At 51.9% G+C, this 23520-nt stretch overlaps 12 protein-coding genes across 12 annotated transcripts; 7 read left to right on the top strand and 5 right to left on the bottom strand.

The window, feature by feature from the left end:
- Positions 1-741: 741 nt before the first annotated feature.
- On the top strand, positions 742-3294 carry UHO2_01709 (uncharacterized protein; the record flags this gene model as incomplete). The annotated part of the gene is made up of 1 exon (XM_041559146.1): positions 742-3294. One exon carries the CDS (start codon positions 742-744, stop codon positions 3292-3294), a length of 2553 nt encoding a protein of 850 aa, XP_041415080.1.
- Positions 3295-3752: 458 nt separating this feature from the next.
- UHO2_01708 (uncharacterized protein) lies at positions 3753-5615 on the bottom strand (the record flags this gene model as incomplete). Its single annotated transcript, XM_041559145.1, has 1 exon — positions 3753-5615. The coding sequence occupies one exon, from the start codon at positions 5613-5615 to the stop codon at positions 3753-3755; it is 1863 nt and encodes a 620-aa protein (XP_041415079.1).
- A 1338-nt stretch (positions 5616-6953) lies between these two features.
- On the top strand, positions 6954-8117 carry UHO2_01707 (uncharacterized protein; the record flags this gene model as incomplete). The annotated part of the gene is made up of 1 exon (XM_041559144.1): positions 6954-8117. One exon carries the CDS (start codon positions 6954-6956, stop codon positions 8115-8117), a length of 1164 nt encoding a protein of 387 aa, XP_041415078.1.
- A 1003-nt stretch (positions 8118-9120) lies between these two features.
- Positions 9121-11925, bottom strand: UHO2_01706 (uncharacterized protein; the record flags this gene model as incomplete). The annotated part of the gene is made up of 1 exon (XM_041559143.1): positions 9121-11925. One exon carries the CDS (start codon positions 11923-11925, stop codon positions 9121-9123), a length of 2805 nt encoding a protein of 934 aa, XP_041415077.1.
- Positions 11926-12405: 480 nt separating this feature from the next.
- UHO2_01705 (putative histone deacetylase) lies at positions 12406-14178 on the top strand (the record flags this gene model as incomplete). The annotated part of the gene is made up of 1 exon (XM_041559142.1): positions 12406-14178. The coding sequence occupies one exon, from the start codon at positions 12406-12408 to the stop codon at positions 14176-14178; it is 1773 nt and encodes a 590-aa protein (XP_041415076.1).
- A 270-nt stretch (positions 14179-14448) lies between these two features.
- Positions 14449-15408, bottom strand: UHO2_01704 (uncharacterized protein; the record flags this gene model as incomplete). The annotated part of the gene is made up of 1 exon (XM_041559141.1): positions 14449-15408. One exon carries the CDS (start codon positions 15406-15408, stop codon positions 14449-14451), a length of 960 nt encoding a protein of 319 aa, XP_041415075.1.
- Positions 15409-15806: 398 nt separating this feature from the next.
- Positions 15807-16796, top strand: UHO2_01703 (uncharacterized protein; the record flags this gene model as incomplete). The annotated part of the gene is made up of 1 exon (XM_041559140.1): positions 15807-16796. One exon carries the CDS (start codon positions 15807-15809, stop codon positions 16794-16796), a length of 990 nt encoding a protein of 329 aa, XP_041415074.1.
- A 238-nt stretch (positions 16797-17034) lies between these two features.
- Positions 17035-18075, top strand: UHO2_01702 (uncharacterized protein; the record flags this gene model as incomplete). Its single annotated transcript, XM_041559139.1, has 1 exon — positions 17035-18075. One exon carries the CDS (start codon positions 17035-17037, stop codon positions 18073-18075), a length of 1041 nt encoding a protein of 346 aa, XP_041415073.1.
- Positions 18076-18347: 272 nt separating this feature from the next.
- On the bottom strand, positions 18348-19616 carry UHO2_01701 (uncharacterized protein; the record flags this gene model as incomplete). The annotated part of the gene is made up of 1 exon (XM_041559138.1): positions 18348-19616. The coding sequence occupies one exon, from the start codon at positions 19614-19616 to the stop codon at positions 18348-18350; it is 1269 nt and encodes a 422-aa protein (XP_041415072.1).
- Positions 19617-20139: 523 nt separating this feature from the next.
- Positions 20140-20637, top strand: UHO2_01700 (uncharacterized protein; the record flags this gene model as incomplete). The annotated part of the gene is made up of 2 exons (XM_041559137.1): positions 20140-20377; positions 20465-20637. 2 exons carry the CDS (start codon positions 20140-20142, stop codon positions 20635-20637), a joined length of 411 nt encoding a protein of 136 aa, XP_041415071.1.
- A 177-nt stretch (positions 20638-20814) lies between these two features.
- Positions 20815-21246, bottom strand: UHO2_01699 (uncharacterized protein; the record flags this gene model as incomplete). Its single annotated transcript, XM_041559136.1, has 1 exon — positions 20815-21246. The coding sequence occupies one exon, from the start codon at positions 21244-21246 to the stop codon at positions 20815-20817; it is 432 nt and encodes a 143-aa protein (XP_041415070.1).
- A 409-nt stretch (positions 21247-21655) lies between these two features.
- On the top strand, positions 21656-23445 carry UHO2_01698 (uncharacterized protein; the record flags this gene model as incomplete). Its single annotated transcript, XM_041559135.1, has 2 exons — positions 21656-21815; positions 21938-23445. The coding sequence occupies 2 exons, from the start codon at positions 21656-21658 to the stop codon at positions 23443-23445; spliced, it is 1668 nt and encodes a 555-aa protein (XP_041415069.1).
- Positions 23446-23520: the final 75 nt, after the last annotated feature.

Below are 23520 nucleotides of genomic sequence, written 5' to 3'. Positions count from 1 at the left end.
TCGTGCGAATGACGTGCCAGGCGGCCGGTGACGCCAAGACCCATCTCGATGAGTACGGCTTGCTATCCGGCGCTCACCGGAAACACTTGGAGGATTGGAGGATGGCCGATGATGGTGATCAATGAACTTGGGACAAACAGCTTGTAAGCGGATGGAAGCTCTCCTGTCTCTGTCGAGTCGCTTTGTTCTCCTCTGCCTTTGTGATTCAAGTGTTGTGCTGCCTTGTGTTTTTGTTTCGCTCCAGGCTTGTTCTGTTGGCAGTTGAGTTGGTGCAAGTGCACTGGAAATGAGAGGAATTGCTCTTGCTTGATTCTTTCGCTCTTTCGCCTCCACGCCAATCTCGAACACTGCCCTCTTTGCTCATCATCACGACGCCTCCCCCCTCCCCTCCTCCTCCTTCTTCCGCCTGATATCTTTCCGATCACTTTCACCCTCCGCTTGTTCCGCTTTTGCTCCTATCGGCCGATCTCAAGCTCCCGCCCACGATCAAGATCCCCTTCCAGCCCTGTCGAAAGTTGGATCGTCGACTTCGAATCCGCACATCTCAACAGCAGTTTTCCCCCAGCATCGCATACATCGTTCAAGATACCCCATGTACTTGCTCAGCTATCGTTCATAGCCGTTCATCTCGCTTCCGCAGCTGCACCATCCCGCAGCCGCTCTGTTTGATACCCAAGAAACCGGCCGAGACATGCTTCAGCTTTCGCATCGACTACAATCATCAAACAGCAAGCTACTAGAATGATGTCAAACACAGCAGACTCCTCACCACGAGGCTCCAACTCGCCCTCACCCTACCCGTATCAAGGCCGCCCCATTGACAACGGTCTTGGTCCATCCTCACGCCGCAGCCTCATCGACGCCGAAATGAATGACCAAGATGAAAACCGTTCCGCCTCCCCCGCCGACTTCCTCTCCCGCACCCATCACCACCATCACCACCATCACCATCATCACCACACCACCATCCCTCGCCCACCCGCTTCCCCCTCCAGCACATCCCAATCCGACGACGGTGGTCCACCAGAAGACTTTGCCGATCTCGCCTCCGTCGAAGACTCCGACACCAAAACCAACCCTGGTCGCAATTTCGACCCCGCTGCAGTCCGCCTCTCCCGTCGTGGCACCCTCATCCCCGCCTCCCCTACCTCTTCCAACGGCACTTGGATATTGCAAGCCAACGCTCCTCTCAGCACCGCTTCCAACCTCCCGCATGAGATCCTGTTGCACATCTTCAAATACCTCGTCCTCTATCCACCGGATCTGCTCAACTGCTTGCTCGTATGCAAGTCATGGTGCTTGAACGGCGTCGAGTTGTTATGGCATCGTCCAGCACTCTTCAAGATCTCGTCGCTGTTCAAGTTGGTAGGTGTGATTAGGAAGCCAGAACAACTTTTTCCTTATCCCCACTTTGTCAGAAGGCTCAACTTTACACTCTTGGCGAACCAGTTGGAGGATCAACTCTTTCTCATCATGTCGGCCTGTACCCGACTCGAGAGGCTCACCTTGGCCGGATGTGCTAACATCACAGATGCGACCCTCGTCAAGGTCTTCCAAAACACCCCGCAATTGGTCGCAATAGACTTGACCGACGTAGTCGACCTTTCTGACGCTACACTCATCACCCTCGCCCGAAACTGCCCAAAGGCGCAAGGCATCAACCTCACCGGATGCAAGAAGATCACCAGCAAAGGTGTAGCAGAACTCGCGAGGAGCTGCAAGTTGTTAAGGCGCGTAAAGCTTTGTGGATGTGACAATGTCGACGATGAAGCATTGATCAGTCTAACGCAAAACTGCCCGGCTCTCTTGGAGGTCGATCTGATCCATTGTCCCAAGATCAGCGATAAAAGTGTTGGCGAGATTTGGCAAAGAAGCTATCAGATGAGGGAATTCAGGTTGGCTCATTGTACAGAGTTGACCGATAACGCTTTTCCTTCCGCTAGGCGTACTACCGCGCTTCCCATGTTAGCAACCAGTCATAGTGCCAGGCTTGCAGGTGCGAGTGGCGATGGTGCCGAGACCAGTAATCGTGCTAGTCCTGGTGCGCAGGTGTTCATCGGTGCCAGGGATAACGGCTTGACAAGAACACTTAGTGTGCCGAGTGAATTGGGTCACAGTAGAATGTTTGATCATTTGAGAATATTGGATTTGACCAGCTGTACTTCCATTAGTGACGACGCAGTGGAAGGCATTATCGCCAATGTTCCCCGACTCAAGAATCTCGCTCTAACCAAATGCACCCGGTTGACGGACGAATCGTTGTATTCGATCGCTAAGTTGGGTAAAAACTTGCACTACCTTCATCTTGGTCACGTATCCAACATCACCGATCGGGCAGTCACCCATCTCGCCCGCTCTTGCACTCGTCTTCGCTACATCGACGTAGCTTGCTGTCCAAACCTTACCGATCTCTCCGTCACGGAAATTGCCCACAACATGCCCAAACTTCGCCGCATTGGTCTAGTCAAAGTGATCAACCTCACAGATCAAGCCATCTACGGCCTGGTGGATCGCTATAACTCGCTGGAACGAATCCATCTCTCCTACTGCGAAAACGTCTCAGTGCCCGCAATCTTCTGCGTTTTACAACGATTACCGCGATTGACCCACTTGAGTTTGACAGGAGTACCAGCATTCAGACGGGCCGAGTTGCAGGCCTTCTGCAGACAGCCTCCGAAGGATTTCAACGACCATCAGAGGCAAGCCTTTTGTGTCTATTCAGGAAAAGGCGTTGCAGATTTAAGAAAGTTTTTGCAAAGAGTGTACAGTGATGAACACTTGGCGGTACAGTTTGGACAACTCGAACCTCGAGCTAGAACTGCCTTGGAAGAGTTGGCTGGTGTCAATGCCAATGGCAATGCGGAGGCGATGAATGCGGGTGGTAGAGTTCAGGTTGTGATTCCAGCACCTCCAGGAACAGGGCCGCAGCGAAGACAGCTAACCAGGGCGGAACAACTCTACTATGACCAGCAGCGACATTTGGTTCACCATGCCAATGCCAGACGAGCCGCACACGATACGGCCTTGTTGAATGGGCCTCTTTTGACAGATGCAGCCAGGAGGCAAGCTTTGGTCGATGCTCAGGAGCACAGGAATCCCGGTCTACCGTTGGTAGGGCAAGAAAGGATCCCTTGGAATGCAGGCGCAAGAGACGCAGGAATAGCAATGATGCAAGACGTTCCCCATGCAGACCAAGGGGTAGAGATGTATGGTACTCCAGATGCAAGTCAGGATTTATCTGCACCTCGACACGAACAGCAACCTGCCCTTTGGCCACCAGAAGCGCAGCAGTGAATCCTCGAAAGGGAAGGTTGAAAGTCTTACGTAATGCCAGGTTTGGTACTGCTATTGGTGCGTAGGTCTGCTAGGGTTGTGTAGTAACCTTGTTGTGTCTTTTGCATCAGCATTGTCATCAGTTGTTTTTTTTTTTTTTTTTTTTTTTTTTTTTTTTTTTTTTTATATAGTTTTTTTTTCTTTTTTCTTTTTTTTTTTTTTTTTTTTTTTTTTTTCGAATCGTGCAATCAGTTCACATCGCAAATCAAGCGCTATAGTTCCGTGAAGCTCTCTTTAATTGTCAATCGCACTGAGGTATCATAGTTGAAGAACTTCATGCTCAGCAATCTTCTGGGTAGCGTCTAAAGACGTGTTGGGCAAGCGACTGTGTTATCCACTCCTGCATCTGCTGCCATTCCTGATGTTGCGCTAGTTCGAGCAACCGTGCTTCCCCCTCCCGGCGCCGGTGTATGCACATCTTAATGACTAGGAGCACTACTAGCTACACTTGTCCGCCTACTCCTTATACCCGCACCCGCCCCAACTCCATCCTTCCCTTGATCAGCACTTGCACCAATCACATACCTCAAGATATCACTCAAACAGACAATTCCCACCAATCTTCCCCTTGTCTTGCGCACCGGATCGCCCTTCTCGAGCCTTTGCTCAAGTTCTACTTTGGGGTCATTGAGCCATGTTTCCCTATCCTCCTGGCCCCTCTTCTTCTCTTGCTCGACCAGATCATCCATGTAGCTGTCGAGTTCTTCCAACGGTGCAGTCTTATCAGCCTTGAACGAGTCTCTGCGTAGCGGCAAGGGTTCGGGTTCGAGGACGAGCAAACGATGAACACGTCTCTTACGCAAAAGCGCAAAGATAGACGCAAGGCTATCATCCGGCGAACATGTCCAAACTCCAGAGAAATCAGGCGCTCTTCTTTCCAAAGCCTGACGAATAGTCAAATCCAGCGAAGTGTAGGCACCTGTACGAACTAGAGTAATAACATCCACCGTCTCGTACAGGTCGACTACATTACCATCTTCGTCCAGGATGGGGACTGCTGAAATGCCGCGTTCGGAGAACATGTGGACTACGTCGAACACTGTTGTGTCCAGTGTAGCTGTAGCGATGGGAGCGTAACGGTTTTCAGCCTCTCCAGGGGCGCAAGGTAGAGTGGTAGCAGCGGTACGGGAAGCAGATAAAGATGCGTTCGATGCCTTAGATGCATCTGACTGCCTTCTCCCAGCTTCACCTTCTTCCTCCGTAGTTGTGACGGATTCAGAAGCAAATTGGCTCATATTAAGCGTCTGGCCATGCTCTGATTTGAGAATACCAGGCTCGCTTGCATCTGACCCACGATGAGAAGTGTTGGCCGATGCACTGCCTCTTGCCGCCTTGTAGTGCGCACAATAGGTACCGATATTCAGCTGTCGTAGACTCCTCCAAAGTGCCGACGTTTCCCTACAATTCATCGCAATGAACTTGAGCACACGGTACTGTGTCAACACCGACACCACCGTCTCCATACCCGTCTGTTCATCGTAATCCAACAAAGGCAAACGTCGGGCATGTGTCTTAATGAGTAACCGACACGCATCGAACAACGGTCGAAGCGGATGTACGGATAGCAAGGGTGGTGGTGGAACGTTGAGTGCCTGTTCGATATCGCGCAACCTTTCCAGTCGGAACTTCTCAACATCTTGCGCAGCTGAGTCGTAACTCGAATAACGGTAGTAGTACTGAATGAGATGGATGATGTCGTTGACGGTGAGCATGCCTGCGAAGCCTGAAAACTGATGTGCTTTCGCCTTCTCTTGGGTTTTGGTGGGTGCTCCTGAGATCGGATCTGTTTTTTGGCTTGTTGGACTGACACGTCCTTCAGCTGGTGCTGCCTCTCCTTCTGCCGGTGGTTGCAATTGTGATGATGATTTTGACTCTGAAGCTTGGGCTGACTCCTCGGTCTTGGCTGGTGTATCTCCAGTTGAGGAGTTTCCCAGCAGCTCTGGTGGAGTCGACTGCCAAAGAGGAGCAGACACCACACCAGCTTGCCACATCACATCGAGAGCGGGCTTGACGACCAACTTGGTGTCGATCACGATCAAACGAAAACTGACAGGAAGCACGTCATAGCTACTTCGTCCACGGAGAAAGTCACGTATCGATCGCAAAGCGAGGATGTGCTTATCTTTGGGACGACCACTCTTCTCTCGTTCTCGACGTGCACGAGATCCTGGACCCATATGAGACGAGCTGCTGTGAGATGTCGATGCTCCTGGATTGCCGACGCCGCCAACTGAAGGTGTAGCTGAGCTGCCAGAGGCTGCTCTTGATCTTGGCACGTCCATTTTGGAGGAACGCAAGCACGGGTTCCCAGAGACGAGATGCTACTGTCTCCTACCTCGTACACAGCAAGTTCTGTTTGGCCAGAAGAGACTGAGATTTCATGCAAATGCTCGAGAGTAGCTTCGATGATGGTGGTGAGGTTCCGGTGGTTGAACAACGGAATGCCAGAGTCCGGCTCGTCTGCTACCTCTTGCAGATCAGAGACGCAGGGCAAACGATATCGAGTCTGTCCCAAGCGGGCGGCTGGATTTATCTCGAAGAAGGTGGTGACAAAAGGCTTTAGGGCTAAGTCGAGTGCAAGAACTGGCTAGCCATCGCTTTGTCGATAAGGAATGTCGTATCGTTGCAACGGCTGTTGCTGTAGCGATGGCTTCGCGCCTGTCCAGTAGCAACACCGTCTGCGTGCTGGGGAGGCTGCAGCGATAGGCGTTGGCAGCGAGGGACAATGGTTGGTGATGATATCGACGAGGCAGGGTCAGTGGCAAAAAGTGTTGAAAGATGATGGTCAAGCTGAACCGAACTTGGGTGGTGAATCAGACACACTTCACTGAACGACGATTGGTTCGTGCGCGAGCAGCGATTGTCACGATTGGCTGCTGCGATAAGTTAGCTCTCTGCTCTGCATAATTGCGGAGACGCCAATTTTCAAAGCTTCTTGTCTTTGTGTTAGATCGTATTCTGTTCACAAATCTGTCTTCGAAATGTTGCAGGTGGCAGTTCTGAGCAGCGCTTTTCACGTGAGACGTATGATGACGTTCTTCTTTGCACAACATCATTGCAACCACTTTATGCCGCTTCCTTTCCTCTATCTTTTCGGTCTCTTGCTTCTTAGGACAAGTACGTGCTGCTGTTCCACCGCCCCGTCTGTGGGTCAACGTAGTGTAATTTCAAGTATCCCAGGGCTTGAGAGGCAGGATGGACGTCAAGAGCTAACCCGAAGCTTTCCAAGGTGTACGACGGACCTAGGTTCTTTCCTCTGCCCTTAGCCTCTTATAACATGTATTTAGTACCGCTCTTGGACTGGAATGTACACACTTGACTATCAAAGGTTGCGGTCTGTGTATGCGAGACACAAGCATGCATTGTATCAAAGGGATGTCTTTCTTGCTTCCCAGCTGGAAAGAAAGGATGTCTCGACTGCAGCTCGGATAGCGCAGCGTGCCTTGAGCTCGGTTACGGTTGTCCCTCTTCTCTAACCCTCGGTTGGGAAGAAAGGGAGGAGCCGAAGTTTTGGTAAGACCAAAAGTGCGACTCTAGGCGAGCGCGGGCGTTAGGGTGGCCTTTCTGTTCTCGCTTGTAGCTGCTTCTGACGTTCAAGGTTGAGGGGAAGGCGTTGAGATATGACGAGCACTTCTTCCCACAGTAGAGATAAGCTGTACATACACCGCCACCCTTCCGCAGCACTTGGGTGTATGATCGCAACCTTTTTGAAAGAAGAGTGGATGTGTCTTTGCGATACTCTTTCCATCCTCACTACCACCGACATTAGAATCTTGGGAAGAGATATCAGTAAGATGTCCGAGAACACAGCATACACCACAGCTCCAAAAGCTTCAGCACTTGTGACGACCATCGTAGCTGAAGCTACCGGGTTTGCGGCTTTCACCGAGAGCTATGGTCAACAACCAGCATCGCAACCAACTAAGCAGGAACATGTCGACTTGGAAGCAACGGAACAGCTTGCTTCTGCAACCTCTGCATTACGGCTCAATGGCGACCAGGCAAGAACGGAAGAGTCCGCAGCACCCGAAGAAGATAGTGTAGGAAAAGAGGGTAGGAAAGAAGAGCCAGAACCAAGAACACAGAAGAAACTCGGAACGCAATCTGATATAGAGATCCCCGCCGGGCTAGGAACAACCGTTTCTGCAGATAACAATGTTCAAGCGGCCCTGGCGAAGGAGCGTGGTCAAACACTATCGCCTCTTTCGCAAGGTGATGCACAAGAGAGGGATGAGGACCAGGATTCTGAGCCGGCTCGCCCACCACAGCCTCAACAAGAGAATCTCACAGGATCCACCATCCAAACATGCGCAGGAATCGGCACCACCACTTCTCCAGACGACGACAATCAAGCAGCCATTGCTAAAGAGAGGTCGAACCGAGGCCAAGCGCCATCAACAACCAAATCTGGCACCGTTGACTCCGATTCGACCTCAAAAGGACAAGGAAACCCCGGGTGGCAGCAAGGATCAGGCATCCCAACAGCAGCAGGTGACGGAACCACCCTATCTCCCGACGATGATGTACAAGCAGCAACCAAGAACAAACACTCTTCAGCCACTACAAACTCGACTTCATCATCATCTAACAGCGAGAACTGTAGCGAAAGCAGCGGCGATACACCAGCAACAGAACATAGCGCTACCAACCATGAGCCATCCTCGGACGGCAGAGTAGGGTGGAAGGACAAATTGAAAGGTCAAGCAAAGATTGTTGCGGGTAAGATAAGTAGGAACGAGGAGAAAGTTGAGTTGGGGAGGGAGATCAAAGCTGGTCATCACTAGGGTTTCGATTATGTTGGGAATAGATACCATTGCTCTCTTGTTGTACTTCTTGTGCGTGTGGTGTGCATGTGTCTTCCCGTCCGGTCCAGTATAGTATCGAGGTTGACTGTCGTCCGTATGAATGCTGGTGTAAGCTCACGCATAGAGTGTGTGCGGAGAAGTAGAACGCCGCTGCCGAGAGAGTTAACCGCGTTATCCGTTGCTCCAGCTGTATGCTTCCACAGCTATTTCTTCCCAACGCTTCAAACACCCTCGACCTTTCTCTCTCTCGACCTCTCTCTCTCATATCCATCTTACTCATAACCATCAATCCCTTGCATCACTGTCGACCATGCCAGAGTGGACACCGCCAATTCCCCGCCTAGAGCCGATCTTCCGACTCTCTTGTCCAGTCGAACAACCCCATGTCGTGGGTGACTCTGGAGAAGGTCTACGAAAGATCGTCCCCATCACTGCCGGTGGAAGGATCAACTCCACCACTATCCCAGCACTCGATGGCGCAGTAGGTATGTCTGGTGGAAGTGACTACTTCCGCATCGACCAATTCGGAAAGACTCGTCTTGACGCAAGATACTTTTTTAGGTTAAGATCTGGCCGTAAGTCATCTCTCCGCTCCGCTCGGCTCTCTTCTCATTGAAGCAGTACTGACGAAATCTTCTGTTGTGGGATGGGTTTGGTGTAGATAACCTCTACATCCAGTCGAATGGTGTACGTTTTGTGCCGAAGAGCTACCCAGATCAATCAGCACAAGACAGATTGTTGGCGGGAGAAGACATTGATCCCAACCTATACTATTTCCGACTCAAACTGACTTTGGAAAGTGATGATCCAGATGAGAAGGTGCAAGATGTAGTAAACAAAGTTGTCATTGCGTCTGCTGTTAGGCATCCGGATAGAGTTGTGTATCAGGCTTATGTTGTAGAGTGAAATCCGCAAACACAAAAACAGGTTTCAGTGAATGGGAACTGCTTCAAATAAGAGATCAAGTGCAAGAGTGAAGAAACTACTCGAGACCGCCAGGCATCTTTGTCCTTCTACCACCAGCTCCACCTCTCCTCTTTGCTAGAGAATTAACTTCACTCATCTCTGGGACCCCACCACCGCTCTCGGGTTCGACACTACTTATCCTACTCGATCTCCTAACACTTCCCTTCCCACCCGCTGCAGTCCTCCTCGTCCTCCTCTTGACAGGAGACTTGGTCGGTACATCATCATCTCCACCGACCTCACTAATAGTATAGATAGTACTAGCACCACCACCCTGCGCCTGTGATCCAGCAACGCTTCCTTGTTCCGCCGTAGCCGCTCTAGTTCGTCTTGCGATCGGAGCAGCATCCGATCCAACATCCTCTTTCGAATGCTGTTCAAGGTTCGAAAGCGTCAAAGGCTTGCGATTAGCAGCGCTCGTGGAACGAGTTGCGCGCTTGCCAGAGAGTGAAACTTCGGATCTGCTCTTGGTCAGACCTGAACCTTGGTCGGCGTTGTCGTTAGTGGAGGAAGAGGCGAGATTGACACCAGTGCGCGATCGAGTCATTTTCTTTGTTGGGCTTGCCGCTTTTCGCGTACGACGCTTGGTCTGCGGTTCGTTGAGAACTTCCTGCATCTCGCTTTCGCCTTCTTCTTGGGTCTCTTTCCACCCACGACGGCCGGGAACAAGACGGCCGATGGACACATCGCCATTTTTGCTCTTTGATTGGGTTTGGACGAAGGTGTCATCTCCCAAATCTTCTGCGTCGTCACGGGTTTGTTCTTCGGCGTCGGAATTTTCCATCGCGTCAAAGCTCTGTTCTTCCCGACCGAGGCGACTCTTTCTGCCGTGTTGAGAGACAAGTCCGATCGCACCGGAAAGCTTTCTGCCACGGGCACTAGTGCTACTGCTGAGTGAGGGCGAGCTGCGCATGGAGCTCGAGGCAAAGGGTGATGTGATTGCTGGTTGGAATGCGCCCCTTGGACTAGATGCGTAAGGCGAACGAGATCCGGATGCAATGGATGCAGCCCCTCCGGCAGTGGCACTGGAGGGGAAGGCAGGACGTGTGAGCTTAGGCAAACCAGAGAAGGGACTGCTGGATGTCAAGCTGGGTTGGTTCCTCCATGGTGAAGCTGGTGCAGAAGGCTTGGCTGCTTCGGAGCGTTTGGAAACGAGTACGGTTGAGCCGTCCATCTCTTCGAGGTCGTCTTGCATGCTCTCGTCCTGTGCAACAGCGTGGGTGGAATCTGTTTGAGATTCAGCGTCAGGGGTGGAGCGCTGGCCACTGAGTGCATTCTTAGCAAGGAAACCGATCATTGCAGCTGGGTTGTTCTGTGGAGTCAAACCAGCTCGGACAGGTGTACCGCTGCCTGATCGCACACTTGCTGGAGAAGCGGTGCCCAAAACAGCTGCTTTGCTGGGCGTGCTAGGTGCAGAAGGCGAAGCAGAAGCGCGCACAACCGCTGACAAGATCGCTGCTTGGGTAGTGGGAGTCTGATGATTAATCCTCCTAGCCGCAGGTGAGGCACTGAGCGGAGTATGAACCAATCCAGAGCGATCTGAAAAGTCATTCACCGCGACCTTGCCATTCACACCTCCACCATTCGCACCTTGCTCCTTGCCAACACTATCAGCATCAACACCACCGCTGATCTCAGCAGACTCCTCAATCCTCAACAACTCCTTCTGCACTTCTGGCAAAATTCCCCTTGCACCAGCAATCATCCTCTTTCTCTGCTCCATCATCTTACTCCTCTGTTGAGCATCCTTTGCCGTCGAATGACCTTGACTGACATCAGGCCCCAATCTGCGATCCAATCCCACCGCATCCATGTACCTTCCCTGACTGATATAACGAATGATGAGGACATCGGCAGCGACATAACTCCAAGTAGCGGTCATTGCTGCTGGTGGGGAAAGAACGAAACTTTCGAGGGTCACCTCTTCTTCCGGGTCAAGACTGCATGCGAGAAGATTCTGAATAGCAGCTGAGCGTGGTGGAGCAAAACAGTGTTCGAGAACCTTAAAGATGAGTCTGGCTCGGATGGAGACGCGTCGTTGCTCGTCATCCTGGATGGAGGATGTGAGAGCACGGATTTCGGAGAATGCGCGGGCCGGGCCAGAAACAAAGCAGAGCGCTTGTATTTGCATCTCGACTTCTTGCAAGAAAGGTTCGGAGCCGGATGGAGAGGATGTGACTTGGTTCGAAGTGCGAAGGAAACGGAGAAGGAGCTTGGCTCGTGCGACATCGGATCGCTTCTCGTTCGCCGAAGGGAGATAGAGCGTGCGTACGATCTTAGGAATGAAGTCAGCGACAGCGAGCAAAGGAAGAGCCTGTTCGTACTGATCGTTGTCGAGAAGCCAGTAACCTTGCATTGCATCGGTGAATTGAGGTAGGACTACGAAGTTGTCGGCGAACTGCTCAGCCGCGGACGCAGAAGGCGCAGCACCACCGCTACCTTGATCGTTGGCAATGTGCTGAGTATATGCGTCGAGATCGAGCAAGAGGTAATAGACGAGCGAGAGCTGTTTGAGATAGTCGAGCGTCGTAGCACCAAAGATGGCTTTCAGCAGAGAAGAAAGCTGTCCTTCTGAGCGTGGAGGGTACATGGAAGCATCGACGGATGCGAATGTGAGCAGCTCATCGAAGAAAATCTTTTGACCGTGGACGATGGATCGTCGCTCGTTGATGAAAGCGATGCGTTCGGACGACCAGATTGACTCGATGGATGCTTCTGACGTGAAGAAGGGAAGGATGTCGGAAGCGAGAGCCGCCGCCTCTTGTTCGAGATGTTGCGACTGTTGCGCCGCAACTGCTGCCTCTGTCTCTTGCGCCGACATGATGCACTTTGTCGGCCTGCTGTAGAAACACAAAGAAGTGGTTGGTGGAGATGATGATGATCTTCTTGGGCAACAGTGCACGATCCAGCCAAGAAGATGAAATGCCAAAGTGTCGATTTCAGCGTGCAACTTTTTTGGCGATTCCTGATCGGGAGATTCCTGATCGGGAGATTCCTGATCGGGAGATTCCTGATCGGGCGATCCAAACACCACAATCGCGATTGCGTTTAGAAGCAGAGACGGATTGAGAATTGGCAGTAACAGGTCCAGGGTCTCGATTCATCCACCTTCTTCCACTCCATCAACCATCCGCACCACTGTCCTATCCAAACAATCATAGTTGGGCAGGCTCGTAACACCCTCTCCTGAGCTGCTGTCCACTCCAAGCCTTGAAAGGCTCGAAAGGCTCGAAACCAGCTGACGCCCATCACCAACAACCAAATAGCACGCTAAGCGCACCAAGTCAAAACCACCACCGCCATGGAGCCGGCTCCCGTCTTTCGCACCCCCCGCAAAAGGGTCGCATACTATTACGACCACGATGTCGGCAACTTCAGCTACGGACTTGGCCACCCCATGAAGCCCCATCGTATGCGCATGACCCATAACCTCGTCACCAACTACGGCTTACACAAAAAGATGGACATTCTTCGACCCAAACGTGCCACTCGCAACCAAATGACCCGGTTCCACACCGACGAGTACGTCGACTTTCTCCACCGTGTCACGCCGGAAACTGTCCACGAGCTCACCAACGAAGGCACACGCTATCTCATCGGCGAAGATTGTCCTGCGTTTGACGGGCTCTATGAGTTCTGCTCTATCTCGGCAGGAGGCTCGCTGGCTGCTGCGACGAGGTTGAACTCGGGAGAATCGGATGTAGCAATCAACTGGGCGGGTGGTTTGCATCACGCCAAAAAGAGGGAGGCGAGTGGTTTCTGTTACGTCAACGATATTGTTCTTGCCATCCTCGAGCTGCTCCGCGTGCACCTCCGTGTGCTGTACATCGATATCGACATTCATCATGGTGATGGAGTCGAAGAGGCGTTTTATACAACGGATAGGGTGATGACAGCGAGCTTCCACAAGTTCGGTGACTTTTTCCCCGGAACAGGCGATGTGAGGGATATCGGTATGAAGAAGGGCAAGAACTACTGTGTCAATGTACCGCTTCGTGACGGCATTGGTGATTTGGAGTTCGGGAATATCTTCCGACCTGTTATCTCGCATATCATGGGATGGTATCGACCGGGAGCAGTGGTGTTGCAGTGTGGTGCGGATTCGCTGGCGGGGGACAAGTTGGGTTGTTTCAACCTTTCGATGCGTGGACATGCGGATTGTGTTGCGTTTATGCAGACATTCGATGTTCCGCTCATCACACTAGGTGGTGGGGGTTATACAGTGCGCAATGTTGCACGCACTTGGACTTACGAGACGGGTCTTCTGGTTGGAGAGAAGCTAGACGAGGATTTGCCGTTCAACGATTACATCCAGTATTTTGGACCAGAGTATAAGCTCGAAGTGCCACGTACCTCGATGGAGAATCTCAACACCCGCGAGTATCTGGAGAATCTTCGTATCAAGGTCATCGATAATCTGCGTCAATTACCATCCGCACCAGGTGTGCAGATGCAAGAGACACCGAGGACGACACTCAATCCAGCAGATGTCGAAGTGTCGGATGACGGAGATTCGGATTTGGACGAAAGGATTTCGCAGCGATTGAGAGATTCGCATGTTCAGCATTGGGATGATGAGTTATCCGGTGACGAGGACGAGGGGGAGTCTGCATGGGCTATGGCTACAAGTAGAAGGTCGAACGATGCATCTGTGAATGAGAAGAGAAGACCGGGGATTATGGATCCGATTAGGCCGTTCGAGCATGATTTAGGACTCAAGTATTTGGCGCAGAACGGTTCGGGTGCGGCAAAGGGGAAAGGAAGGCCAAAGAGGACATTCTTTGCTTCGAGAGCTGCTAAGCCGGTGTTGGCTGATTTGCATCTGGACGAGGACGAGGAAGATGAGGAGGAGGAGGAGGAGGAGGAGGAGGATGATCATCACGGTCATCATCTTAGGAAAAGTGTGAGGGTCAGACCCGTTTTGTCGAGCGATACCGGTAGTGGGTTGCCAGGGGATGCGACACCGATGAGCGATGTAGAGATGGGAAGCCCTGCGCTTTCGGCTGCTGCTATTGCGTCGTCCAATGGAAACGGTCATATGAATGGGAGGGCTGCTGCGAATGGCCGCAGGTAGACCGACGCCTGGAAGCATAATCCGGTTACAGTGTAGCTTCGCTTTCCTCTCCTTTTGTTGTATTTGTACCTTTTCACTGTTTTTGCACCTGTCAACGCAGCTCGCTGTTCGTCTCGCATGTCTTCTGTACGAATGCATGTCGCTCACCAATCACTCGAGCTGCGAGAAAGTGACAGTATCTTGGATTCATCATGCATGTATGGACTGTACACTGTACAAAGCGTCTGGGCCTGGTAGGTAGAAGCCCTTGCAAACCGCCATTACGGTCTTCTATGCCTCGACAGTAGCTGCCAACGAAAACTTGCTTGCACTCTGTTCAAAGGCACTCTCCAAGCCTTCATACTCCACCAGGAGGGGATGCTTTGCATCCGCCTTCCTCAACTGGGCCAACAACTCTTCCACCATCTCACCCTTATGCGCCGCTAAAGCAGCCTTGTTCGCCAAAACCTCGGCATTCTCACGATCCAACTTCAGCGCCTCATCCAGTTGCTTCTCTGCTCCCTCAACATCTCCATTCGCAGCCAACGCAGTTGCCTTCCCGATCATACTCGGAACAGCATTCTTCGTCCGCGCAGCAGAAGGGTTCTGCGCGAGCTCATCGTATACGTAGAAAGCTTGCTGTGTTGAACGACCACCTTTAGCGAGGCCAATCCAGGCTTCGATGAGTTGGATGAGGAGAGAGTCGTCTGCCCATGTCCGAGCTGCCAAGTATTCCTTCTCTGCCAAGTCTAGACGGTGGATGGAGAGGAGGATGTGGACTCCAAGAGCAACGCATTCGAGTTCTTGAGATCCACCGGCACCAGTGACGGACAGAGTGGAGAGAGCTTCCTCGGGGTCTCGGTCGAGGAAGAGGGCGGTAGCGGCTGCACAGCGGATGGTTTGACCGGAGGGTTGACCGACAACGGCGTGATCGAGGAGTTCGGTGAGGTTGATGATTTCGCGTGACATTGCGTCCGTGTCGGATTGCATGTGGGCTTTAATGAAGCGTGCGAGGGAGATGATGGATTGAACGTGAGGTTCGGAGGTGGGGAGAGATTGGAGAAGCGAGAGGGCGGATGCTGGATCCACAGGTGAGCGGGCGAGGTGAGAACGTGCGGCATAGAGGAGAGTGGAGACTGTGGTTGGGTCGGATGAGCGTGCGTTGGAGGTCGAGGAGAGGGCCAAGTCGATGCAGCCCTGGTAGGCGCATTGGTAAAAGAGCGATTGGACTTGGAATAGTGTCGACTCCATCTTGAGTTTGATATGCGGGTTGATGTGGTGATGAGAAGAAGAACAAGTGTGCACTGAGTTCTCGCAGTGTTGTGTGTGCTTTGCGCACGGTTGCAAGTCGCGTTCTGCTGTGTCTGAGTTTCTGCCCGCTTCCGAAAGTAACAGCGTGGAAATGTAACAGCGTGAAAATGTAACAGAGTATGGAAATTTAACAGCGTGAAAATGTAACAGAATATGGAAATTTAACAGCGTGCAAGCAAGGAGTGTCAGTCTCGTGCGAGAATACGGTGCAACGCTTTTAGGTTGTGTAAGCTCGACTGCAATACTGTCGATATCTCTTCCCCACACTCTGTCTTACACGCTCGACGCTATCAACGATGGCAGCTGCATCACCTAGCACCGAAGAGCTAAGGTCAGACATGACTCTGGCAAGCAAACTCGCACGCTCAGCCACAACCTCCTCTGCAGCTTCAGGCTGGGGAGTACGACTAGTCTACTCCACCACCCCAAGCTGGCCCTTCTCCTCCACCTCTTCCTCACGGCAAACAACCCACAGGAAAGAGGACATGGACAAGACAATAGACATTGCACTTCTCGACTCGTCCTTCAACCCCCCCTCTCGAGCACATCTCGCATTACTCCTTTCTCCACCAATCCTCGCGCAGAACAAACCTAGCTACGATGGTCACCTACTCCTCTTCTCCACGCAAAATGCAGATAAAGGCACAGGCAAGCCAGGTGATGCATCCCCATCACAGCGTATAGAGATGATGACGCTCATGGCGAAAGACGTCGAGCGTATACAGACCGCAGAGGGCCATTCGGCCAACGTCGCAGTCGGGCTAGTGGATAAGCCGCTCATCTTTGCCAAGTCCACGCTCACTTGGGACCTTCTTAAAGCCCAACAGCAAGAGGGCCAGGATAAAGCAAAGGCGAGACTGCATTGTCTGGTGGGTTTCGATACGCTGTATCGTGTGTTTCAGCTCAAGTACTACCCCTCGCTGGAGGAGTTTCAACAGCAATGTTCGCAGTTCTTCGAGAGGGAAGGGACGACGTTCGTTTGTGCTAGGCGCCATCCGTCTTCTTATCCTCAACTCGCTTCTCAACAGAAGGGTGAAGAGGGAAAGAGTGTGGAAGAAGTGGCTAGGGAGCAAGAAGTGGCTAGGGAGCAAGAAGATAGGCTTTTGCAGTCGGAGAACGTCGCTCCTTGGGTTCAAAAGGGGTCCGTAGGCATGTTTGATCTTGATCCGGATCAGGCTAAGCTCAGTTCCACCAAGATTCGGACCTTGCTCAAGGATAGAGGCATGCATGTAGACAAGAAGAGGAAGCAGCTCGAATCACTGGTGCCGCCATCGCTGGTAAAGTATCTGTTGGAGTCGAGAGTGTATCAGGATGACCTCAAGAGCTGAAGCGAGCAGGTGTTAGATTGTCTGTTGCTCCACTGTTCGTCGCGTAAATTCACGTGACGCTCAGCAGTGACAGTCAGTCGCTATTCTTTGCGCTTTCCGTTGGGACCCTTTCCTTTGCGTCTGTCAATCACTCCATCATCCAATTCCGCACTTGGCTTCGCCACAATGATCATGCTCAGCGGCGTTCTCCCTACTCTATAGCTTCTATCTACTATATCACTTGGGCTATTAGGCCACGATGACGGGAATCTTTGTCCCGCAGCAGCAACAGCACAATCCTCCCTTCCCGCCGAGCTTCTACCCCGTCGGTGGCCCATCGAACTTGACCTTGCCGTCAGCAACCTCAACATCACAATTCACCATGGATCCGCAGGACCCTCATCATCCAGTCCAATTCTCGCAATCATCGCTAATCGCAGGACCCAGCAACTTGCACCCATCTTGGGATCCACCAGTTAACATGCCTAATACTCCCTCAACAACCACCTCCTACCTCCCTCGACAAGTCTTCTCCTCCCCCAACGAACCCCGATACCCAGCCTCGACCGTAGCAGCGGTGGAAGAAAGCCGTTCGCGATTTTTCGCTCGTCAACAATCCGCTACTGCTCCGCGCACCCGCCACACGCCATTCGGCTCAACCACGCTACCCCCTTCCACAACCACAACGCGCCGTACGCACAAATCGCATCCGCTCTCCTCGGCCTCATCCGCCTCTTACCGGCAGAGCTTCTTCGAACGATGCCAGCGAGCGATGGACGACTCTCGCGCTTCGCAGCGAAATACTAAGATCATGACGTTCAGGAAGGGTGTGGATGGTGCGACGCCAGGTTTGTTCTCGGATGAAATGGATCAAGATGATCCTCCCTCCTCCCCACCCTCCATGCTCGGGGCTGATCGGGGTGACGGAGGGGGAGAATGCGGAGAAGGGGAGAGGGAAGAAGATGATGAAATGACAAGGAGGAGGATTATAGCGGAATATTCCAGGTTGAAGAGGATATACGAGCTGAAGGGTCATTTGGAAATTGGCTGGATCGATCCTGATCAGCTTTCCTGGCTAGAGCAAGTGTCGAAGCGAGAAGGGGAACAAGAGGCGCGGTGCGGAGAAGAAGACGGGATGGTAGATCCCTATCATAATGCCAACGATGAAGAGTTGGAACAGTTGTGGTTGGAAAGTCAACAACCCTCGCAAGGAGAAGGGCGGGATGTAGAGATGCAGGATGACCGAGAGGATTGGGATGATAGAGACTTTGAGGAGGCGCTTGCTCGGCTTCCTGTGTAAGAAGCTACTTTACCAAATGGCGCAGTGAACCACTCGATGCTTATCAAGATACCCTTTCAGCGTTGAAACCTCGTCGGTTTGAAACATCATTCACCATTCGCATTGCCCAAATGCATCAGAATCTAAGCTATGACATGGCAGGGATGAATGAGAATACATCACGTTGGCACAAAGAATCATGGACAAGAAACCCAACCCCCCCCCCCCCCCGAGCTGATTGCTATTGCAGCTCGATGGACAAAGTGGTTGCAAACTGACACGTTTGCTTTTGTTTATGCCTGAACAGTCTGCCCAGCAGCATCATGCAACTTTCCACCCCTGGTAGCAGCTACACTCTCCAAGATCGCAGCGATAGATTTCTGCCATTCGACGAGTCTCTTCTCTAAACCTTGCCATTCTTTCTTGCCAAACTGTCGATGGGTGCTCTTGTACACTCGGAATGCCTGTTTAACCTGGCTGAGCTTGCCGCTAACCAGACCGGCACGGATGACGTCGATGACCCAAGTCTCTACGTCGTCTTCGCTGATGTTGAGAGTTTTGGCGATGCTCGAGTAGGAGACGTCGGAGGAGACGCTGAGAGCGCAGAGATCTGCGAGGTCCAAAAGTCGGATCTTGTGAGCGAGTTGCTCGCTGTTGAGACCGAGACGGGAGATTTCGCTAGGGTTAGAAGAAGCGAAAGCGGTGTAGTCTGCCGTTGAACCACGGACAAAGATCTTCAACAGCTCAAAGACGGGCGAAGGGTTGAGTTGGAGTACAGCAGGGATCTGCATCAAGTCCTCAAACTCGTAGAGCTTAGGCAAGCGCAGAGCAGCAGCAAGGGTACGTTCAGCAGCCTCCTTGGTCGAACCTTGACTCGGATTAGTCGAGATGTATCGCAGGTGCAGAAGCAAGAATTGATAAGCTTTAGACGTTTGACCGTGTTCCTTCTCTGCTCCCTCCAATGCCTTTGCCACTGACTGCAAACAGGCAGCCTTGTCCGCCTCACTCACTTGCCACTGCGCCAACCACTGCGGCAATGCCTTCAAGGAGCTAGTAAGATAATCCAAATCGTCGTTGGCAGCAGCAAGACTCAACAGCGCATCAAAAGTCTGCAATCGCAAAGGCGAGCTAGCGGGGAGAGAGTTGTAAAGGTTGGAAAGGATACGGTAGCGGACGTTGTTCTTCTCCACTGCACCTTGGCGCGATACAGCAGAGATGAGTGTGGGGAGAAGAGTGGATTCTTGGCAAGTGGAAGAGACGAGAGAGAAAAGGAGGTTGTAGACTCCTTCGAGCTCGCGGTCGGTTCCTTGGCCGAGAGACTTTACTTCCGAGACGAGGGAAGAGACAGTGGATGCTTTTTTGGCAGAGTCCGAGGTAGGAGCGGCGGTGTCATCGGTGGAGGCGGGTGCGGAGGGCTCAGCTTCGAGAGCGAGTTGCTGGAAACGAGAGATGAAATCCTTACGGGAAGCTTCGGCTTGAGAACGGGAGAGGAAGGCGGAGACTTCGACAATCTGCTCTTCAAACGTGCCCTCGGCGAGGACGGTGACTAGTTCGGTGGACATGATGAGAAAGCTACTTTTCTGCTCGCTGGGCGGATCAAGGGCGATGCGTTTTGAAGATCGGGTCGGTGTCAAGATGCGGGTGAAAGCTGTGCAGTCGGAAAAGCGAAAGTGTGAGCAGGGAGTGTGCAATGAAGGATGGTGGTAGTGAGATCAACGGCTAGAGATTGCTTTCGTCTTTGTCGATGGTCCTGAGCAGCGTGCAAGAACTCTAACAGTAACAAACAGCAGAGAGGTACTTTGCAATTTTTTCTTCCACAGAAGCGACGCGTGCGCGCTCGCTGCCAATTCAAATTTGTCAAAGCTTTCTTCCACCCGGCCGATACATTTCTCACTCCACCCGGCCGGCTTTTTAAAAACAAAATGAAGCGTTCAGGGTTCAACGCATAGACCACCATCCTCTCTCTCTCCTCCTTCCTCTCTCTCTCCTCCCTCCTCTCTCTCTCTCCTCCCTCCTCTCTCTCTCTCCTCCCTCCTCTCTCTCTTGCAACTCTATTCAGCAAGGCTAAGCGGATCAGTGGCAGCAATGTCATCGCTGTGGATCATCAACAAAGCCGGAGGCCTAATCTATCAAGCCGAGCATTTCTCCTACCCTTCCTCCCCCGGTCGTCTTTCCTCCAACGAGTACCTAGTCCTAGCCGGAACACTGCATGGCATTCACGCAATCACAGCCAAACTCAACCCGCTTCCCTCGCGGAAATGTAGCGGAATGGAATCGCTCGATTCGGATCACTTTACTATCCGAGTTATGGTCACTAGCACTGGTAAGCATCCGCTTCCCTTCCCCTTTCCCCTACATGGTGTAAAATAGAAAGCTGACCATTCCTAACCCTCTCGTGGGGGACGAACAGGAACAAAATTCGTACTGGTGGCAAACCCAGCACATCCCAATCCGACAGGAGTACTTGCCAAGTGTTACGAAGCATATGCAGATCAAGTGATGAAGAATCCTTTCTACACACCAGAGATGCCGGTTAGGATAGAGAGTTTTGATAAAACTATTGAAGCGTTGGTCAAGACATAAACCCCTCCTCGTCTCTCGTGGCTGCATCTATACCCAAATCGCTCCTTCCCATCCGCTTTTTAGAGAGGCAAGCAACCCATTCGGCACTCATAAACCCACATCTTTGTATCGCTCGCACAGTCTCGCAATCTTTTTTTATGCTTTCTTTCTCCATGCATCGATTGAAGGAGAGGTAGATTAGTCCTTGAGCAGCGTGCAGCTTCGTAAGATCTTCTTTAGTGCAGCAGGCTTTCTATTGGGCGCTATCGCTAAACAGGTTGCAGTGTTTTCCGGCTGTTCGATCCATAGATAGTGCTGCGGAAACTCTTGCTTGCCCTCCTCACCTCCTTTTGCTTCAGCGCTCGCCTTAGCTTTCTCCCATGCCATTCTCTCGGCGCTAAGCTTCTCCGAGAGCTCATTCAAAGTCATTTTCGCTTTTCCCTCCTTGGCGGTCGCCAGCACTACCTTGTGCATCGAACTTAGGTTCGCAACCGAGATGTAATCTTGTGTGCTGCGGGAGCTGGAGGAGATAGTGATGGCTGCAGTTGCTGCGTGGGCCGCTTGGACCATCCATGGGCCTTTTGGCCAGGAGGAGGCGGAGGGGTGGGAGGGGTCGATGATGAGTTGCATAACTAGTGGTGGAGGAGGTTGCGTGGTTGACATGGTGCGCCTCCTTGTTGCTCGTAGGGTGGATGTGAGGTAGTGGGATGTGAGGTAGTGGGATGTGAGATAGTGGGATGTGAGATAGTGGGATGTGTGAGCAGAGTATGGTGGCCTGACTGGACGCAGCATCCGAAGGGGACGTTGTAGGAAAGGATGATAGTGTACTGAGGCGAGGTTGTGGTGGAAGCAAGTTCAAGAAAGAGCATGAGGAGTAGCACAAGCTCTCCTCCACTTTCCAACTTGCTGCACGTGACTTGGCTGTTTCTTTTTTTGGCATCAGCTGAAACGATAAGGGTTCAATTTCTTCTCCTCGACTCCCTAATGCTCTTCCTCTGACCTTCCATTCACCATCGCAACATTCAGTCTTGATCGGCAGATGGTCGCCAAGAGCTCGGGCAACTTGACTGCGGGCCTACACCCGATCGCAGCCCAATGTATTCCTTCGATAAGGCTGCAAGTGCCAACCTTCCTCGCTCCTTTTCTCATTCGCAACGTTGGCACCACTACATCGCGTTCACCTCTGGACAAGAAACTTGGTACCTCCTCAATAGACTCTCAAAGCCCGCTTGGCGCACCGCTGACAGCAAGGTCGGATACTAGACGTCATATCTCATTGCCAAGCACATCCGCTCATCTAAACGACACGTCTTCGCCTAAGCATCCGGCTCAGGCATTGCAGGAGTAGCGATAATCCGCATCTCCGGCCCTCGAACCTCCGAACTCTACTTCTCCCTATGTCTCACCTCACGTCTCACTCGATATCGTCGTCTCCCATCCTCTCACAAACTCGTCCTCCGCAACATACATGATCCTATCTCTGGCGAGCTTCTAGACGTAGGAGCAGGAATTATCTACTTTCCGGCTGGGAGAAGTTACACTGGCGAACAAGTGTTAGAACTGCACATCCACGGAGGCAGTGCTACTGTGCGGGATGTCATGGATGCAATTTGGGCTTGCAGCAATGTTGCATCAAACAACGTTGGAAAAGGAGAGCGGCTATGCGGTAGGGTTCGACCAGCAGATCCAGGAGAATTCACAAGAAGAGCATATACAAATAATCGCCTCGACCTGGCTTCAGCTGAAGCACTCCATTCCCTCATCACTAGCGAGACTTCTAGACAGCGTCAAGTAGCATTATTCGGCGCGTCAGGCTTACAAACCCAACTATACGAAGAGATTCGAGCGCGACTGTTGGGATTCATGGCAATGATGGAAGCCTTGATTGATTTTGGCGATCAAGATGGAGTTGAAGACGGCACTCTTCACGCTGCCCTGTCCTCTGTTGAATCGCTTGCTACGATGCTCAGATCTGAACTTGGTCTGAGGCCCAGCAAGGAAGAAGAAAAGGGGAGCAGGATACAAAGGCAGAAGAGGCACGTGGGCGAGATACTAACAAATGGCATCAGACTGGCAATATATGGACCACCCAATGCAGGTAAATCTAGCTTGTTGAACAGGTTGGCGGATAGAAAAGCGGCTATAGTATCCGATCTTCCGGGCACAACCAGGGATGTGTTACAGGTCAATTTGGATTTGGCTGGCTACAAGGTGCTAGTCTACGACACCGCGGGGATTCGCGACGATCCAGAGAGGAGTAGTGATGTAGAGGGATGGGACAGAAAGGTGGATGAAATAGAAGCAATAGGAATAGAAAGAGCAATAGAAGCTGTACGAGAAGCCGACCTCTCACTCCTCGTTCTACCTGCGACCACCGAGGGCTCAACCAAGTTCGAAGTGCTTCGACCAAACAGCTACACAGAAAACGATCCGGATCTTGTCTTTTATAACAAAGTCGATCTTCTTCCGCACACCTGCAACACTTCAGACCCGGTCCCAAGGAGGAGAGTTTGGAAGGGCAGCGTTCTCACCGGCTCTCAACTCCCCGATCTTATTGACGGTCTAGCAGAGCTGATAGCTAAGAAATACGTAATCACGCAAACAGAGGCTCCGTTGATCACGCAATCACGACACAGTTTCTTGCTCAGCGAGTGCTTGGATCACGTAGATCAGTTCCTAGCGCTTGCAGGAGGAGAAGAAATGCATCCCGTCCTTGCAGTGGAAGAGTTAAGATATGCTGCGAAAGCGGTGGGAAAGCTCACGGGAAGAGATGTCAGTCCCGATGAGATTTTGGGTAGTATCTTTTCTACTTTTTGTATTGGCAAGTAGAGGTGCAGATTCAGGGTATACAAGATGTACTGATATCTATCGTAACAATCTCACGGCAAATGGTAGACGGCAAAT

The sequence above is a fragment of the Ustilago hordei genome (genome assembly GCF_900519145.1).
Source record: "Ustilago hordei strain Uho2 genome assembly, contig: UHO2_contig_03, whole genome shotgun sequence".
NCBI lineage: Eukaryota > Fungi > Basidiomycota > Ustilaginomycetes > Ustilaginales > Ustilaginaceae > Ustilago > Ustilago hordei.
This window is presented reverse-complemented; position numbering and strand designations above follow the sequence as displayed.